Here is a 17,881-nt window from a genome sequence, read left to right as displayed (position 1 = left end):
GCAATCTTGGGATGAACGTGTCGTTTGTAAAGCAAACTGGAAAACTTTTTAGGCAGTTGAACATCTTGCAATTTTTCCTGTCTTTTCTCTATTTGCCAAGAGTGATAAACTAGCATATTGTGGCTTGATCAAAAACAGTTTAAGGCTGGCTGATAAATGAAATTATTCCTACAGATTTTGTATCATTTGGGGTCTTTTTTAAAACAAAAAAACAAAACAAAAAAACCACCACCAAACAAACAAAAAGCCCTGCATTCCAAACCACTATATGTAGTGTGTCATCTTCTCACATTAAGCTACAGAGTCTGATTTTTCCTTCCAATTGAAATAAAAGTCTGGATAAGCCAAAAAGTCTGTATTTGATACGTTTGGTTTATTTTCCACAAAAATTGCTTGCACCCATCTATTGTCTCCTGATGTGTGGTATGCGCAAGTATCAAATATACCCACAGCTTCTTGAAATTACAAGTGAGCTGGCCTGACTTAAGCCACTGCTTGTTTGCTTAAATGAAAACTGCCAGGAAGGATGAGTGTGAAGAGTTTGTAGGCATCCCTATAGTTAGTGCTCTCAGACAGATAATCTACTGAACTCCTTAGTTCCTTTAATTTTAGGTCTTGCTGGTTATGATTTGTGTGCTTGACAAATACTGCACTGCTCTGGAACCCCAGAATCATCATATTCTCCTTTTGTTACACGGGATAATTAAAAATAACATCTTATAGAAATTGTTCTGAAATTGTATGAAAGTTGGCCTAATGGCTGTGCTCTGCATGTTCGTGTTAGGGTTTTGATGCTAAATTTTGGTGCTTTGAAGGATTTTAGGTTTGTTTGGGTTTTTTTGTTTTTTTTGTTTTTTTTTTAATCTGGCCAAATCACATTGAAACCTTACTAAATGAATGGATTTGACTTTGAAATTCTAACATGTTCCAAAGCACATCAGGATGCAGCCTGTGTTGGCTGCCCAAACTCTCCACTTTACTGGAATTTACTGGGAACAGCTTTCACAGCAGCACCAGTGAAGAGCAACAGGCTCCTCTCTTGCCATTAGTAAGCCTGGAAATATGGCACAGCCCCATACTCTAGATCTCATTTTCAGCTTATGTACGTTGTGTCTATGCCTCTTGGTATGCGTTGTACTAAAGGATATTGTGACAAAATTGATGGCAAAGTTTCTTGGGGAATTTTAATGTTTTATTTTAAATGCAGACATAGTTTGATTAAAGTTTCCTTCCTTTATGTTCAGAGGAAGGGATGAAGTTTATTTTGCTTCAGTTTTGCACCGCAGTCACTAGATCCATTGCAACTTCTTTGATTCATGTAGATAAAACATCTCCAGGAAAAAAAAAATTCCCCACTGCATTGCTTTTTCTTTCCTTGTTTGTCTTCCTTCCTTGCCAAATATTTTTGGATGAGAGTATACAAGAGATTGTTAATGGACTGAGGCAAAACTGTTGCATATTTGCTAATGCAGATTAAGCTTTAGTTTGAATAACAGTTGTGATGTTTCCTTTGGTTACCTGCAGATGGGCAGAATATGTTGGGATACCAGAGGACGGGGCTATATAGGTCTTTCTTGCACTGCAGTGGGGGATTTAATATTTTGGGTCAGTAGTTCTGTAACTTTAACCAAGTGAGCAGCATTGCATTGATTTTTTTTTTTTTTTTTTTGGAAGAGGGATAAAAAGGGCATTTTAGAGCATGGGTAAGATCATCTGGTCTGTAAAAGGAAGATTATTTTTTGTGTAATGCTTCTGGATCAGTATGAATGAATGCAAAGGCTGCTTGTTGAGATACAGGAGCTCTTCTGTTAGTGTCGTGAAGCTCTCTGTAAGCTGCAGCACGAGTCCTCTGAAATTAAACCCTCTACCAGAGCCAGTAGTTCCTGGGTGTCTGTTTTTCTCTTACTAGTGTTAAGTTTAAACTTTGTCTTCCTTGGTCATACTTCATTGAAACTTCTGTCTCGCAGGAGGTTGAATCTGTTAGAAAAGTTTGAGTCCATCTCAAGATACCTTAGACCTCGGATGTATCATCTTCACAACAAAAATTTAATTAATCTTCCTCTGGCTCAGCTAAGTGGAAGCAGACCTCCAAGGCTGGATTCAGCCACCTGACCCTCTTTTCTTCAACAAATAAATACGCAGTGTCCCCATGGGAAAGTGGCTTTTTTGTTTGGTTTGGTTTTTTCTGGAATAGTTGTTGTGCTCTGAATTGCTACAGGATGCCCCAAGACGCTAAGGAAAACTCTTGAGTAGCGTGACGCGTCTGTCCTTATGCTTTGAGATTTTAAAAGAGGATATTGGAGGAAGCATGGCCTTTTTCTTAGGGTACTTAGGAGGTCTGCATTTGATTCCTTACACAAACTTTCTGCAAGGTCTCTGTTGAATTGTGTTTTATTGCTGTGGATGCTTAAATGGGTGTACGTAACTGGGCAGCAACCCTGCTTTCATCTTCTAGCGTAGAGTCCAAATGATTGAGACAGCAACACTTAGGAAAGCTGAAGGGACAATAATGGAACTATGTCTTTATTTACCTAAAGGATATGCCTGATGGCTTCAGAGGATAAAGGTCATGGTATCGGGGCAGTTATCCCAAATTATTAACTGCTGGTGGCAGTATTTTTCTGAAAGTGGTGATATTTCCATTGTCTTCCTTATTTTGAAACATCTGCTTTGAATTTTTTGCTTTACACACAGGCTAACAAAAGAGTAAAGCAAACTCCTTTTTGAAGGAAGATTGTTTTGCAGAGTTCTGGTCTACATTTCTGGAGTTCAGTCTTGTGCCGCCTCATTCACTATGCAGTTGGTCGTGCTGCTGAGGATCTAAATCCTGTAATACTGAATATGAGTCAACTCGGTTGCTGTGGTCAGTATGTGTTGCCTTAAAAAATACATAGTATCTCCCCGCTGCAAGAATGGTTTTTCTCTGTGAGGTCGCATGTCAACAGACTCAAAGTTGGTTAGACAGATGGTCCTAAATAGATATGGCTAATGCTTTTGTGAAAATACATGATTTTAAAACTCTGAAGTTAGTGGTTTCTAATGCAGCTTTTATTAGATCAGTGTCTTATAACATAGCTGTCAGGAGTATCATAATGTATCTTGCAAATGGAGAAATCGCACAGGTTTGGGGAAGCCCTTAGATGAAGTACCATGAGGCTAGCAACCAGCGATCCTGGTCTTGTCACCTCCTGCTTCACATGAGTAAAAGATGGGTTTTACTGCAGAGCTGTTAAGGGCAAGGTTATATTTCCTAGTTCCAGATTTCATATCATGGTCCTACAAAATGCCCTAGGCAGCTTTTTTTTTTTTTTTTTTTTTTTCTGTGAAAGCAGTGGTGCCTTGCACAAGTTCAAGGAGGTAACTAGGGGTACCCCTGCAGCAGAGGGGATCCCTGATCCAGGCTGCAGTAGCTCCTTATTGGAGGTGCCGTTAGCCCGTCTCGGGAAGGGCCTTGGTGGAAGGTGCGTGTGGTATCACGGCTTGGCCAAGCAGCCGCTGTTCACCTTGGCTGGGCAGACAGACCTCCATCCCGAGCTCCTGGTGCCCTGGCCGCGGTCTGTGGGCTGACGAGAAGCGTTTGGAGCAGCTGCGGTGCTTGGTCCCGCATCGAGAGCGTGAGCGGCTGCTCTTCCTCCACGCTGCCCGGCTCCCTGGCTGAGCGATCCCAGGCTTGGATGGCGGGCTGCGATGTGCGCTCCCCCTCCTCCTAAATTTTGGGGTGGTTTTTTTTTCAAAGATTAAGAGTATTGAGATTGCTGATGAATGCAAACTGGTGTCGATCGCACGTTGCTGCAGATGCCTTGTCATTCTGTTCTCGGCATGCGTCGTTGGAACTACTTCAGGATTAAGATTTTCCTCCTTGCCATATCCTGGGAAAGCCCGGGGGCTGGCAGGCGTCATCTCTCAGCCTGGCCTTCCTTGTCCAGCCTGAAAATAAACCGAGGAGGACTCCACGACGCAGTCCAGCGACTCTCCTGGGGCTGCTTTTTGATTATTTTTTTCCTCCTCCCCCCCCCGCCCCGTTTCCCACTTATTTTCTTGAAGAACGCCAAGCGACCCTCGGCGTGGGTGCCCGTGGCGGGTAGGCGGCGGGGACCCCGGGGGCGAGGGGGGGACCCCCGGGCACGGCCGCTCCATTTTCTCTGCCGGCACCTGAGCCCGACCTCACCTCACAAAATGAAGGCCGGGCAGCACCGGCTGGGACCGGCCGTTGCCATGGTTTTCGCCGTGGCGGGTCACGTGCCCGGAGCGTCACGTGACCCGGCGGTGGCCCCCGCTCGGGGCGGGAGGGGAGAGCCCCGGTGCCGACATCCGAAGCGGGTTCAGACGCTGCTGCTTCGGCCGGTGAAAAGCCGGCCGGAGCCTGGCGGCCGTGGCTCCGGCGTGGCCCCGTTGGCAGCTCCCGGGTTCCGCCAACCTCCCTGGGGAGGACGGCCCGGTATCGGCCGGGCTGCCCTCGCCGCTGCTTGGGAGAGGGGGGCGAAGCGTCGCCGATGGTAGAGTCGTCACCTGCAGCCAAATAAAATCCTTCACGCCGCCTCGTATTTGCGGACGCGTTCGGGTTGTAACGTGTCGACCCCGTAGCTCTTTGCAGCTTCCCTCCCTGCAGCTGTCTGGGCTGGTTCAAGGGTGGAGCTGGCAAGAAGAGCCCCTGTGATTTGGCAGTGGGCTGGTTCGGGTCACGAACGCTGGCTGCTCCAATCCCCGTGTTTGTGCAGTTCTCAACTTTTTAGGTAACTTAACTGTCCATGCTTTTCATGGGGGATTTCACCTTAAAGGTTGAGGAGGAACAGCCAGTGCCTGACTCAACTAGAGTCTCAGTCTTTCACGTGGAGCTGCTCCAGCTGTCACCTGAAAAGGGCTCAGCAGTGATGAGCTCAACACGTCGGTGCGTTCCCTGCATGCCTGCTGTTCACCGCTGTCGGGAGAAGTGTACCGAGCCAGTTAGTTACTTCCCTGCTAAGAGTGACCTGAGCCAGTTTGGTGCATTTGGATACAGGAAAAAGCTGGAAAATACTTCACCTGTGCCACTGTTAATTTTGAAGCAACCCCAGAGTTTAAACGACTCCAGTTTACTGGCTTGCTGTGCCCTCTAGAGGACACTCTACTTTTTTCTTTATTTTTTCCACTAACATGGAAATTGTATTTTAAAAGCTGTTTTTTCAGTATGTGAGGCTGGTTTTGCAGTATCCATAATACCGTTTGACCTGCCTTCAGCGTTTACTGAAGGTGTGCATTTCACAAAGCTTATTAGGGTACACAGCTTTTCAGTGCTGTTATTTGTTGTGAATATTCTTTGCATCACTAAATAAGATAATAAGGATTAATTTCTGTTAGATCATTGAATTCCCAATAAATGTGGCATATCAGTTAAGTCTAGAAATTGTTGTTTAATCTAAAAGGTAATTGCCTGATACTTGAAAGTACAAAGCTCATATGCCACATCTCTTACTTGTGAACTTCATCTTGCTTGATACAAATTCTTCATGCATTTTGTCTAATGCATAACTGTAAGCCAGAAGGTTCTCACTGTAAATTTTACTGTTCCTGCTTCTGGCTTTGGGTTATAAGAAAACCAAAACAATTACTTGTGTTACGTTCCCCTACAATTCTTGCTGTTGGCCCTTTCTCAAGCAAGCACTGTCATTGTTTCCTGGGCAGTGCAGAAGACTTTGCTGTCCCGTTCCTGTGAAGCTCCTGCTAAACCTCTCGGCAATCACATGCCACAAACCTTGCTCTGAAATACTTATGCTTTGTAGTTTGAAATCCCAAATCCTGGTACCAAGGGTGATCTGACAGTTACCAGCTTGTGCTGGCACTGGCATCTGTTGTCATGTCATGTCATCTCTGTCCCTTTTGGTTCACGTAGTTTTAAGTTTTTGTTCTTGTATGATAATCATAGGCAATGGAGCTGAGAGGTGATTTATTGTCAGGAATTCAGGTGGAAGGTGCCATCATCACTCAAGACACTGAATGTTAAAGCCAAATAAAGAGTTAAAATCAGTGTAAGTCTAGACATGTTTCAGTGGTTTCCAGTGAAGTTTTGTGGATGTGTCCATCTGTGTTGAGACTGCTACGGGTTTTCACCATTAATAGCGGAAAAGAATTTAGTAGTGTTGGCGTAGAAAGAAAATAATGCCATGAAGTACTTAAACTTAGGTAAGTGAATAGGTGTGAATTGTTTTGTGCTGGGTTTCCTTCAGATTCAGTATCTTGAGTGATGAAAAGCCACAACTTACAATATTTGCATTAGGAAAGGAGAAGAAAAAGGGGAGTATGGTTTTGCCTTTCAGCCCATTAAAGAGAAGCAGCAAGAGACCTGTTTGTTCCTGGATTAGGGTTGGATGTGGTCTTCTCCCAGTGCAAGCAGAGCCCTGGAGAGACTCTGTGTCTTCTAAGGGGGGGTGAAGTGGCTGATGGAAAAGCTTATAATTTGAAGGAATTCACCATTGGTATGTGTTGTGGCTGAATCTTGCCTCATAGCATGCTTTTGTACTGGGAAGCTTGATATCCACAAGGAGAACAGAAATTGATTGAGCTCATCCATGTTGCATTTATTCAGAATTTGAGAGATTTGGGATTAATCTAGCACAAGGTTGTAAATAACATTACTTTGCAGCATGAAGTAGTTGTTTGCTTATTTTTATTGACTGGTTCTCTGTCTTTTTCTTTTGATTGGCAGTGAAATAAAGAGAGAAAAGAGAGTCCCCTCACCGGATGTTATAGTGTTATCCGACAATGAACCTTCTAGCCCTAGAATGAATGGTTTAACAAAAATAGCATTAAAAGAGACCAACACAGAGGCACTCATGGTGAGTAGTCTTGTCTTGACACACTTAAGTTGTGCCATCTAGAAAGAAGAAAACACACCACTTGTTCCCACAGAGGCACCTGCGATCACAGGGTCAGGTGGATACGTGGATTTATAAAGATGGATTTGCAAGCAGGGAATCCTGAAGCTGTTAAAGACTGATGTCTTTTTTTATTTTTTTCAGGCTCTTAACTCCTTGATTTTTATATGCTTAAAAAATGCACCTTTTTCAGAATTGGCTTTTTAGTAGACACAATGTCCCTTACTCAGCATGGCATAACACAGATTTGTTGTGGGACTCTTCATTTGACTTTGTTTACTTGTTTTGCTAGTGAAAATACCTCAAAAACTTTTTTGCCTTTGAGTTCTTCCTCCATACTCAGTTTGTGTCCATATACTGCAGGCATGTTGGTGATATTAAGACGTGCATGACAATTATAGCGCTGTAAGTTCTTGCTGTAACTTGTATGGTATCTATTTTTTCCCTTTCCCCCCCTCCCTGTTTTCCCACCCTCTATTGCCTTACCTGTCCCTACAGAAAAGCAGTCCAGAGGAGCGCGAGAGAATGATTAAACAACTAAAAGAAGAGTTACGGTTAGAAGAAGCAAAGCTTGTTTTATTGAAAAAGTTACGGCAAAGTCAAATCCAGAAGGAGACCACTACTCAGAAGGTATTTATTTTCCTACAGATACTTACCATCTCATCTTTTGAAATGGAGCGGAAAAAAATTAAAGAACTGTGGCAGTTGCCGTAACCTATGGAACATAAGATAGCTTTCAAATAAAGCATATCTCACTTCTCATAAAATCTTTATGAAGTTTTTAGTGGTTTTCCTGTTAACCATTCCTTTTTGTGGAATTCCTTTTTTTGTCTTGCCAAGACCAAACAACAAGACAGTTTATCCTATCAGCCAGTTTCAAAAGCTGGAGACCTTTTTGTTAAAACTCAGATCCATTTATGAATGTAGTATACTTCCAATTATTAAACACTCAATCCAGTCCTTAATGCTGCGTAGAGATTGCTGAAATACATTTGGAGGAGGTTCTTGCGCATAACAGATGTGCTGACAGGTAGAGTTAAAAGTGTTTGAACCCCAGGCTTTGGGAGCTGGCGGCCAAGAGCTGCGTTTTGTGCTGCATGGCAGAAGCCCAGGTCTGGATTCCAGGTCTTACCAGGTGAAGTAAGTCTGCGGTTAGCTGCATGCTTTCATCATCCAAAAAATCCAGGCAGCCCCTGGAAGGAGTGGTTCAGCCCTCCCACCCTGAACTCCTTTCCCTTCCTCCTCTCCCCATCCCTCATCTCACACAACCACGCGCCATATCCAGAGTCCTGGGAGGAGAGCTGTTTTCTTCAGAAACTAACCCAGAAAAAAAATCTACCTTCTTGTCAGAGCAGTTGCCCGTTCTGCTCGCTATGTGTGCTGTTCATGCTGGCACTGAAGGGTAGAGGTGGAGGGTGGCAGGAGAAGAGCAGAGGAGATTGGGAGGCGAGGGGGCGTGCGAACACCCCACGCGCTGCTATCAAGGCACAGGCTAAATTTCAAGTATCTGTAACAATAGCAACTAAACAATTTTATTTTACAGCGTGTGATGCTGACTTGATGGATTTTGTGATGGGGGCGATGTGTAGATTTAAGTGCACTTCACGGTGCAGATGGATGTTAATACAGCTCTCTTGGCTGGTTTTGGTTGTTTTATTGGCATCTTTCTCCCAGACTTCTGAGTGCTTCAGTAGATGGGATTAAAACTAATGCAAGTATCTGCATCACTGAACTCGCTGCTGAACGCTGAACAAATGACCTCTGGATGTTTGAACTAACTAGGGTGAAATGACATATCCTAAACTTTAAACTTCTTAATATTTGAAGTCCTTTTCCTAAACATTTTTTCACTTTGCATTATGCTTGAACCTAGTTAGTTGAGACTAGTAGTAATGGTGGATAAGACTGAAGTGGGCTCTAAGCTGAGGCTGTTAAAATAGATTTCCCCATTGCTCTGCTTTTGGTGTATAGAATCTTTTATTTTCCTGGTATCTATACTTACCTAATAATTTCTTCATTTAAATATGCATGTTGAGATGCTTGGAGGAAGAAAGGGATGGGGGAGGGGGGAAGAGTGTGCAGTCTTTGAAGATTCTCTTACTGAGGCGCAAGGAGGTAAACGCTTTTATTCCCTTAGCTTCTGTAATTCTGCTTACACCCTTACACTCGTCTGCTTTCTTTCTGGTTTTTCCTCTTCCAGCCTGCTGGTTCCTCTGGGAGTGCTGTGGCCACCCCTCCGCCCTTGGTGCGGGGACCGCAGAGTGTTCCTGCTGGCAAGCCATCCCTCCAGGTCAGTGGGGTGGGCCAGGCTGCCAGGTTCAGGGCATGGAGCAGAGAAGAAGGTGCACAACACAGGAAAGACAGTCCCATCACATTAATGGCTTGGAGCCAGGTGGAATTTTTTTTTTTAACTCCCAAAACCCCACTATAAGCTTTTTAAGAACGACTGGGGTGGGAGATAAAAGTAGGATGTCACATGGAGATAACTCTCATAAGCTTATTTTTCAGTGGCTGATCATCCTGATCCACTCTGCTGACAAATACATCCATACTAGTACTAACGACCTTTGGCAAAAGAGGATGCCATGGAGTTATGTCATAGAAATATTGTGGCGGTGTGTTGCCGTACCCTCAAGAGACTTAATTGTGCCCTCAGTATGATTAATTGTAAGAGCTGAGTGAATCATGTGATTTTCTCTTTTGGCTTGGTGACTGAATGGCACATGATGGTAGGAAAGATCTTGGTTCAGACTAAATTAAAACGAAATGTTGGAAAGCCTTGGGGAAATAAAAAAAAAAAAAAAGCAGAGGCAATTGACATCTGTCAACCTAATCTTCCTCTTGAGTCTAGTATCTTGTTTTGCTTTTGGATTTAAAACATTTCTGGTTATTTACCTTGGGCTAATTCAAAACAAATTTCAAAACTGCTTCAGCACAAAATGCTTTCACTTGGAAAATGGCAACTCTTCATTTCAAAATCCCCTAGAATGCTATACTTGATGGAAGGAGTAAATTTGCTACCCATTTAGGAAACATTCACAAAACCTAAAGCAATCTGTCAGTTGGAGTAATCTCTTCCTTGAGGCAAGTTGCCTTCACTGAAGACAGCACTTTCAGAGGAACTGGACCACAAGTTAAATCAACAGCGATTAGACAGTGAAACTTCGGTTGGACAGAGCAGAGAGCTGGGAGCTAAGAATCCAGAATTGAAGTTATTCTGTCTAATTTGCAGTGTTTGGGCAAATTAACCTAACCTCCATCTGCTTCTGCTTGACTGTAAAAACTCTACTAATTCCTGTGTGTAGGAGTTGAGTTAACATTTGATCTTCACTTGAAAGGCATAACAGAAGTGGATAAAACTTCCCACCTGCCTAAATATGTATGTGTGTGTACACATGGTAACTCATGAAAATGGGCGCTTCAGTGTTTTTAGAAGTCTTAATTCGCAGATGATGGTCAGTTTGGGGCTTGAGTGAGGGAAGTGGCAAGGTGCGTAAAGCCACATGAATAGGATGATAGGTTTGTTGCTCTGGAGCCATGAGTGCTTCTCAGGCTCGATTGCCTAGCATTAGTGGTCCGCAGGAATGTAAGTGGTGCATGAAACTGTATCACCTTTTTCTCATGACAATATAACTTTGAGGATTTAATGCAGTCTGCAGCCCAAAAAGCATGGGCAACAATTTTGCAAATTTCTTTAGCCTGACTCCTTTTCTATTTCATTTTTTCTAAAGCTTTCCCCTTTTCCTGTCTCTTTTTTTTCCTTCCCATATACATGCACATGCCCAGTCTGCTCACCTCCCCAGGTTCCTGCATCTCCAACTTCTTTCTGCCCCGTGCTTCTCCTTGAAGACAGCAGTTTGTATTTCCCCATTCTCTGACTGCCCCTGCAAAATACACTCTTTTTTTTTTTTTTTTTTTTTTTGAATACTTAACTGAACTGAAGCCAGCCTGGCCATCTCTTGTCCTACAGTCTTTACATTGGCTCGAGACAGATACTGCATCCATCATACCAGCCAGAGAGGAGAGCTGCGCTCGTGTACCCCCACTCCTGTACTCGGGTTATGGCGTGCCTCTTTGGTGTGTCTCAGTACAGCAGTTCTTGAGCTATTGTATTTCAGCGGTGGGAGGGCAGATGAAAATGTTGTTCAGGACTGCTCTTTACCTTTTAAATTCTGTGCAGGATGAGAGAGAACAATCCCCGAGTGTGTAGCCAGACTGCCATTGCATCCTTACGTATGTCCGTGTCGCTGCGTAAGATTTCAGATACTACTTTATTGGCACACTAAGCAGCAGAAGAGAGCGGGCATATAAATACACCAGAACAAAACAATGCGAGTAAACTATTTTCTGTTTTGCAGACCTCTTCTACACGTATACCAGGCACTGTTATTCCTCCTCCCTTGGTCCGTGGAGGGCAGCAGACTTCTTCAAAATTAGGAACTCAGCAAAACACGCAGATAGTAATGCCACCTCTTGTCAGAGGAGCACAGGTAAGTATTTACCTTGTGGTAGATTGACTCTGTTTTTCCTTAATGCATCTTAACTACTTTTCTTAGTCATCTTTGTGCTTGTCTGGAGGGAACCTACGAAGCTCTTGCTGAAATTTCTTAGTATGGCTACATGTATTGCTACTGAAAGGTCCTGCATCATTCCAGTTTTGCATATTGTGCTCTCCAATAATGCTTCCAGTGAAGCATGAGAAAATCCTGTGATGATGCAAGATACTGCCTTACCTGTGTAGCTGCTTCCCTTAGCTGCGCCAAAGCAGTTTGTTTGCCTTTATTATGAAAGTTAATTTACAGGCGTCCAGCTTCACCCGCTTTTTAGGAGAGCGGCAGCAGAGGAAACGAAACACAATCCCTCGTTCTTCCATTTTTTTCCCCCTCATTATTCTTTCTGTCATATCAGTTTCACCTTTTCAAATGCTAAAATTCAGGGTTTCTTTCCTCATTGTGTCTGTCTTGCAATTGAATAAGAGCTGCTGAAATGAGATAGTTGACTGGATGTCTGAAAGTGCTGCTTTGCAGGGTCTTTATCACCTATAACAGAACATGGTGGTGTCACTAAAGGAGTAGGAAAGCAATGTTCAATTTGATATGGTCTTCTAAAATTATGACTTTCGTGGGATACCAGGAAAAAAATATTTCCTTGTTAAATGAGGATTTATTTTGCAGTGAAAGGTCTGCTTTTATCTGTTGCATAGCCAGCATTAAGGAGGAAGGTAGAGATTTGGTATTTCATTTTCTTTCTATTCTGATTATGGAGAAAACCTCATTCTAAGAAATAGCTTTCCTAATGCCTTTAAAATGAAACAGGCTTAACAACTATACATTTTGAAAGAAATTTGACTCGGAAACTTAGATTTTGGGCACAGCTGTTTTGGCCGTAATGTGATGGCCTCACATAGAAGCATCTCTTCACATTACCTTCTACTTGTTTCATTTTGACAGAGGGAAAGGGAAAAACATCACATTTTGGCGCGGATGTTAATTGTCACGCTTTCTTTGCGTTCCCTGCCTTGCCTCATTTCCACTGTCTCATGTCATCCCATTCGACTTCCACCACTTACTTCCCACTATCTAATCCTCCCCATTGTCCATGGCACCATTGCATCAGCCCATTTCTGTGTCTTCCCAGCAAATCCACAACATCCGACAGCACTCCAGCACGGGGCCACCTCCACTGCTGCTGGCACCGCGGGCATCGGTCCCCAGCGTACAAATTCAGGGGCAGCGAATTATCCAGCAGGGTCTGATCCGCGTCGCCAATGTCCCCAACACCAGCCTGCTTGTCAATATCCCACAGGTGAGTTCCGTAAGATTCTGTGCCAAACATAACATTCAGAGGAACAGAGATGAACAGTTGTAATTAATGATCGTTGGGTTACTGTATCTAATTGGTGTGACCTGCTGTCATCTAACTGATGTGGTCACTTATTACTGCTCCTTGTTCTTCCCATGCAGTCCCTTTCTCTGTTCACATTCACCTCCTGGACATAGGAATGAAGAAAACCATTACAGAATATTGGAAAGAAATAAGTGTTTCAGTGAACTGAATGTTGCTGTCCATTAGGATATCTTTTTTTCTCTTCCGTAAGAAGCATAAATGAGTGTTCTTGTAAACAGAGCTGAAAATGGGCTAGCCCTCCTCTTTGAAACACCAAGAGATACTGAAGCAGCAACTTAACATCTAACACTGATATTGCCATACAAGTGCTGTAGATAAAGGAAACAATTTAAAGTCAGTGCTTTGACAAAATCATAGGGAAAAGGACTCCTTTTTGTTTTTTTCTTTAGAATTTCTAAAAAAATTATAAGAATTATCAGTAAAGAAAAATAAAGGTTTTTAGAAAAAGAATTAGTGTTAGATGACAGGTAATATTTGTACCAGGAGGTACAAAGTTGCAGTAAACATATGTATTGTGATCTGTTTGGTCACATGCGAAAATGAGATTTAGAAGCAGACAATTCAGTCTAGTCCCAAGCAGCCAGCTTTCATTGCACACAAACACCCCACACAGTGTTGGAGCCAACGCTGCTTCCCTCCCTCTCGTCCCTCTTGGTGGAGAGAAGCACGTGTCTTAAAAGTGCCAAACCATCTGGCACTTGTCACTAAGCTGTGTCGTGTTTCCTCCCAGGCTTCACCAACTTCAATCAAAGGTACAACCGTGACATCCGCTCAGGCTAATGCTACTACGACCAGCGCTGCTTCCATTGTCAACTCCAACGACTCGCCGGCTAGCCGGCAAGCCGCTGCCAAGCTCGCCTTGCGGAAGCAGCTGGAGAAGACGCTGTTGGAGATCCCTCCTCCCAAACCACCTGCACCAGAGATGAACTTCCTGCCAAGTGCAGCTAATAACGAATTTATTTACTTAGTCGGGTTGGAAGAAGTTGTGCAGAATTTGCTGGAAACTCAAGGTGAGATAGTGTTAAAAGTGTTCCTCAAAGGCAAGAAGAGCATCTTTCCCATCTGGACTTTACCTCAGTAGCAGGCAGCAGTGAGTTTCAGGTGTCACAGGATTAAATTGTCATACTCTGTCAAATCTAAGACTCAATTCCTTTAATAATTTTCAAACTGTTTTATTTAAAATTATAAAGAAGGTCTAAAAAAATTCTAAAAAAAAGTTAAGATTTCTCATGGGCTAGACACTGGTTGAAAAGATTTCTCTAAAATGCATCTAGTTCTCCCCAGAGCTGTTCACTTCCTATCAGCCACTTGTTTGTCTATCGCCACTAAATTCTCTAACCAGAGTCTAAAGAAGTATCTGCCAGATACCTACGCACACATTCACAGAAGTAAAGAGTTTAAAGATTTAGTAATGCAAAAGGCTTCAGACTGAGGAGAGTTAAGGGTGGAGGGTTTGCTTTGGGTTTGGTTTTTTGGTTTGTTTTTTTTTTTATGCTGTAATATTCTTGAGTTTTCTCAAGTATTATTCATTCGTGGAAGCCACAGGTGGAGCTGAGCTAAGCTGATTGTGTTCTCCAGGTAAAGTTTCGGTTGCTGTATCATCTCGCGAGCCCTATATGTGTGCTCAGTGTAAGACTGACTTCACCTGCCGTTGGAGGGAGGAGAAGAATGGAACCATTATGTGTGAAACCTGCATGACATCAAATCAGAAAAAGGCCTTGAAAGCTGAGCACACTAACCGACTGAAGGCTGCCTTCGTAAAAGCACTGCAGCAAGAGCAGGAGATTGAGCAAAGGATACTGCAACAGACTGCATCTCCTGTACAGACCAAGTCAGACCCTATAGTGCAGCACCACTCACTCAAGCAGGTAAGGCTTTGTCCACCAGAAGCCAGATCTTGGTGATGATGGGGCAAGGGTCCTGTGGCTCCAAGCGCAAGTGTTTGATATCCTGGCATGAAACTGATATGTGGACTTGCTTTATTTAAGCTCCACAGTGTGTGTGTTTGAGTGTAAACTTAAAACCAGGCTGGTGAAAGTGTTTTTTGTCATGTGGGGACCTGATACTTGAATTACGTTCTCTGTACCTGAAGAACAGATGAGAGTGGTGTTTCTCTGCAGTCACTGTAATTATTCAGAGTGTTTAACTCCTATCCTGCAAAGTCTGTTCCTGAATTTTTTTTTAGGATGTACCAAATGGAAAGAGGTGCTCCAGCACCAAAGGCAGAAGAGTAAATTAACCTAAGATAGAAAAAAATTGGCTTGAGCCAGGAACACGTAATGTTGCTGGTGAAGTTTAAAGGTGATGGTAGCAGCCAAGGTCTCACACACCTTGTAAAACCACCTTTCAGTTGGAGGAAGACAGAAGCTGCTTAAGTGCTGCTTTGAGTTGAAATAATCAAGGTACTGGTTATTTAGGTCAGGGAAGTAGTGTTGCCTGTGTATGGAGATGCTTACACAGCACATTTTTTTGCTGCTTTGCAGTTATTATAATTCCTCATCCTTACAGGTGCTTTCAGAAGTAGAAAGCTGATTCTTATTTTGTTGTAGAGATGTCTTGGAAGTTTTCAGCCCTGAAACTATAGTAATGCATTCTAGGCTTGGCAGATGAAGCCAAGAAAGGAGAGAGGAGCAGTAAAGATTCATCAAGGCTATTGTACTTGAGAGACAGAAAACTGCTACACCTGTCTTACCGTTTGCTCTCTTGCCAGACTTCTAGCCAGATGTCTCGAGGTCCTCCTGGAGCTCCACGAGGAGTGTTGCATGCATTTAGCCAGTCACCCAAGTTGCAGAATGCATCGTCTGCAGCAGCACTTGGGAGTAGGCCAGGTAAGCATGCTGAGAGACCTGTCAGCAAGGGCAGCGCTGCCGCCTGGAAGAAGACTCCCATCAATACAGGTAGATTTTTCTCTAAAGTTTCTTTTCTTTGTACTTACTAGCTGCACTCTGTCCAACAATCATAGTTCTTTGGGTAAGGATGCTTTCTCTTTGACACTTCCTGCATGAAAGCCCGATGATAGCGAGGCTTTGCTCTTCATATTGGTGTTGGCACTTGCTTTTGGTGTGGTTTATGCTTGTCAAAAGGGGCAATCGGGTGGTGCTACCAAATAAAAACTACTGCTTTACACATTTATAAATAGACTAAATAGATGTAATGTCAGACTGTTCATCACTGAGTCCGTATGCACAGCCAGTACCATGCTGCAGGAGTTTGTCATTCATTTCTGGGAGTTTTAGTTCAGTTGTTTAATTTTGACTGGTGTTTTCTCTTGCTGAAAGCAACATACAGTAAATAAATGTTTTTGCTCTAGGTAAGGCTACAGTGCACACTCCCAGCATTCCTCAGGTTTTGAAGTAATAAAAGCTGGTGCTTTGGATAAATGGAAATTATAAATTCTAATGTAATTTTATGTGTGTATATATATATATAAGAATCTGACTGGAGAAGAGTCATTTGTTTTCTTAAATGATAATTAGGATCTCCAGGAGGGAAACACTGTAGCAACTAGCTCTTCTGTGATCTACTTTCTTGCCCAGTACTGAATGGATTTCTTTTGATTTTTTTATTCCTGACAGATTAATTTATCATTTAAAATGTAATTTCATTGTAGAGAGCTCTAGCCTGCTCAAATCTTCATTTCTGGTACAAAATCTTGCTCCTGTTTGTTCAGGTGGTTTTGGAAGCTTTCATCTTCTGAAGGCATCTGACTTCCGTGGCCAGTAGTGCCCCATGTTTAGATGATCCATGCTTAGATGATCCGTTTTCACGTGGGTGAAACGCGAATAGTGTGTTTTTGCCACTGTTTTGTCTCCTGTTCGTGTCATACTGTGACACTTGTTCTCTCTTCTCTTTTATATCTTGTCAGGTGGGGCTTTACCTTTTGTTAATCCTAGTTTAGCTGTGCACAAGTCATCTTCAGCAGTAGACCGCCAGCGTGAATATCTCCTGGATATGATTCCCCCACGGTCCATCCCACAGTCCGCCACGTGGAAATAATGCAGAGGAATGCCCGAGAGGAAGACTTTCCTGTTTCTGCCATCCTTTTTATACCACAGTACAGTGGAATCTGCTTTAATCCCAGCTGGATATGCCCCAGGCTTTATAGGATGCAAGAAGACCACTCCTCATCCCATCGAGTGCTGCTGTCCCTGCTATGAGAAAATGACACCATGTGGGTGGGAAAGACTTAAGCTCATTTGGTTCTCAGATTCTTATGATTGACTGATGATGAAGGCTGTCAGGGAAGGGGAAGAATTCTTTTTTTTTTTGGCTTTATGTATTTAGTTTGGATTTTTTTGTCACCAGCACAAAAGGAGGACTAAATGACTCTCTGCCTTTGGTTTCTTTATTAATAACTACCCGTTCACCAGGAACACGGTGTTCGTTCGCGATCGAGTATGGATGTCAGTTCAAGGAGAGAGGAATTTCAACCTGATCTTGCAGATGCATTTAGTGAGCCACGTTCATGTTTGCTTTTCTTCCCTGCCCCTCCTCTAGCCAGGAAGGCAGTCTACAGATTATAATGTTTCAAAATCTTCTGATGATGAGCTAATGATAAATAAGTGCAAACTCAAATTCCAGTTGAGTATGGTTTGGTTTTTTTTTTTTTCTAAGGGACTGGCTGCCACCAAAACTTGTCTGGCAGGTGGGAACCAGTGCAGGAGTCTCTCACTTTTGTTGGATTCTGTTTTGAATAGACTTTGAACTGTTGGTAGTCTAAAATCTAATTTACTGAATAGACAAACACCTTTGTTCAGTCTTTCTAATTCAGCGAAGAGCAGTTGGGCCTTTCATATGTTCCCAGAGACTTAAAAGTTGAAACTGTTTTTGATTATTTTCTTTTTGGAGGGTTTTTGTTGTTGTTGTTGTTTTGAGCAATTTTACTCAAAAAAAAAAGAAAAAATAAAATAGGAATTCCAGAAGCTGCACGCAATCAGAACGGGCAAGTGGAGGGAGCAGAGGACCAGGAAGCTGCTGTCAGGTCTCAGGCTCCTTCCTCTGCCGATACCCGCCGAGAAGCAGCCGTTCCTGGTCTGTGCTGCGGTGGCCCGATGACCGTGCCAGCACGTGTTGGGCATGTTGGGGGCAGGACTGCCTACCTTGATCCCTCTAGAGCTCTGTTC

The 17,881-nt window shown here is 43.1% G+C and overlaps 1 protein-coding gene across 3 annotated transcripts in view; it reads left to right on the top strand.

Moving 5' to 3' along the window:
* GATAD2A (GATA zinc finger domain containing 2A) overlaps positions 1 to 17,337 on the top strand; it is a 44,289-nt gene extending 26,952 nt beyond the window's left edge. The window contains exons 4-12 of one of the 3 annotated variants that reach the window (XM_010563208.1): positions 6,683 to 6,812; positions 7,350 to 7,481; positions 9,052 to 9,141; positions 11,210 to 11,341; positions 12,489 to 12,656; positions 13,489 to 13,768; positions 14,337 to 14,626; positions 15,469 to 15,586; positions 16,624 to 17,329. In XM_010563208.1, the coding sequence (XP_010561510.1) occupies positions 6,683 to 6,812; positions 7,350 to 7,481; positions 9,052 to 9,141; positions 11,210 to 11,341; positions 12,489 to 12,656; positions 13,489 to 13,768; positions 14,337 to 14,626; positions 15,469 to 15,586; positions 16,624 to 16,754 (1,471 nt within the window). In that variant the 3' untranslated portion in view covers positions 16,755 to 17,329. Of the gene's footprint in view, positions 1 to 6,682; positions 6,813 to 7,349; positions 7,482 to 9,051; positions 9,142 to 11,209; positions 11,342 to 12,488; positions 12,657 to 13,488; positions 13,769 to 14,336; positions 14,627 to 15,468; positions 15,656 to 16,623 lie in introns of all 3 variants that reach the window. The other 2 variants (XM_010563207.1, XM_010563209.1) reach the window with 2 other exon arrangements.
* Positions 17,338 to 17,881: the final 544 nt, after the last annotated feature.

The sequence above is a fragment of the Haliaeetus leucocephalus genome, unplaced genomic scaffold (genome assembly GCF_000737465.1).
Source record: "Haliaeetus leucocephalus isolate CR32 unplaced genomic scaffold, Haliaeetus_leucocephalus-4.0 Scaffold164, whole genome shotgun sequence".
NCBI classification, from domain to species: domain Eukaryota; kingdom Metazoa; phylum Chordata; class Aves; order Accipitriformes; family Accipitridae; genus Haliaeetus; species Haliaeetus leucocephalus.
This window is presented reverse-complemented; position numbering and strand designations above follow the sequence as displayed.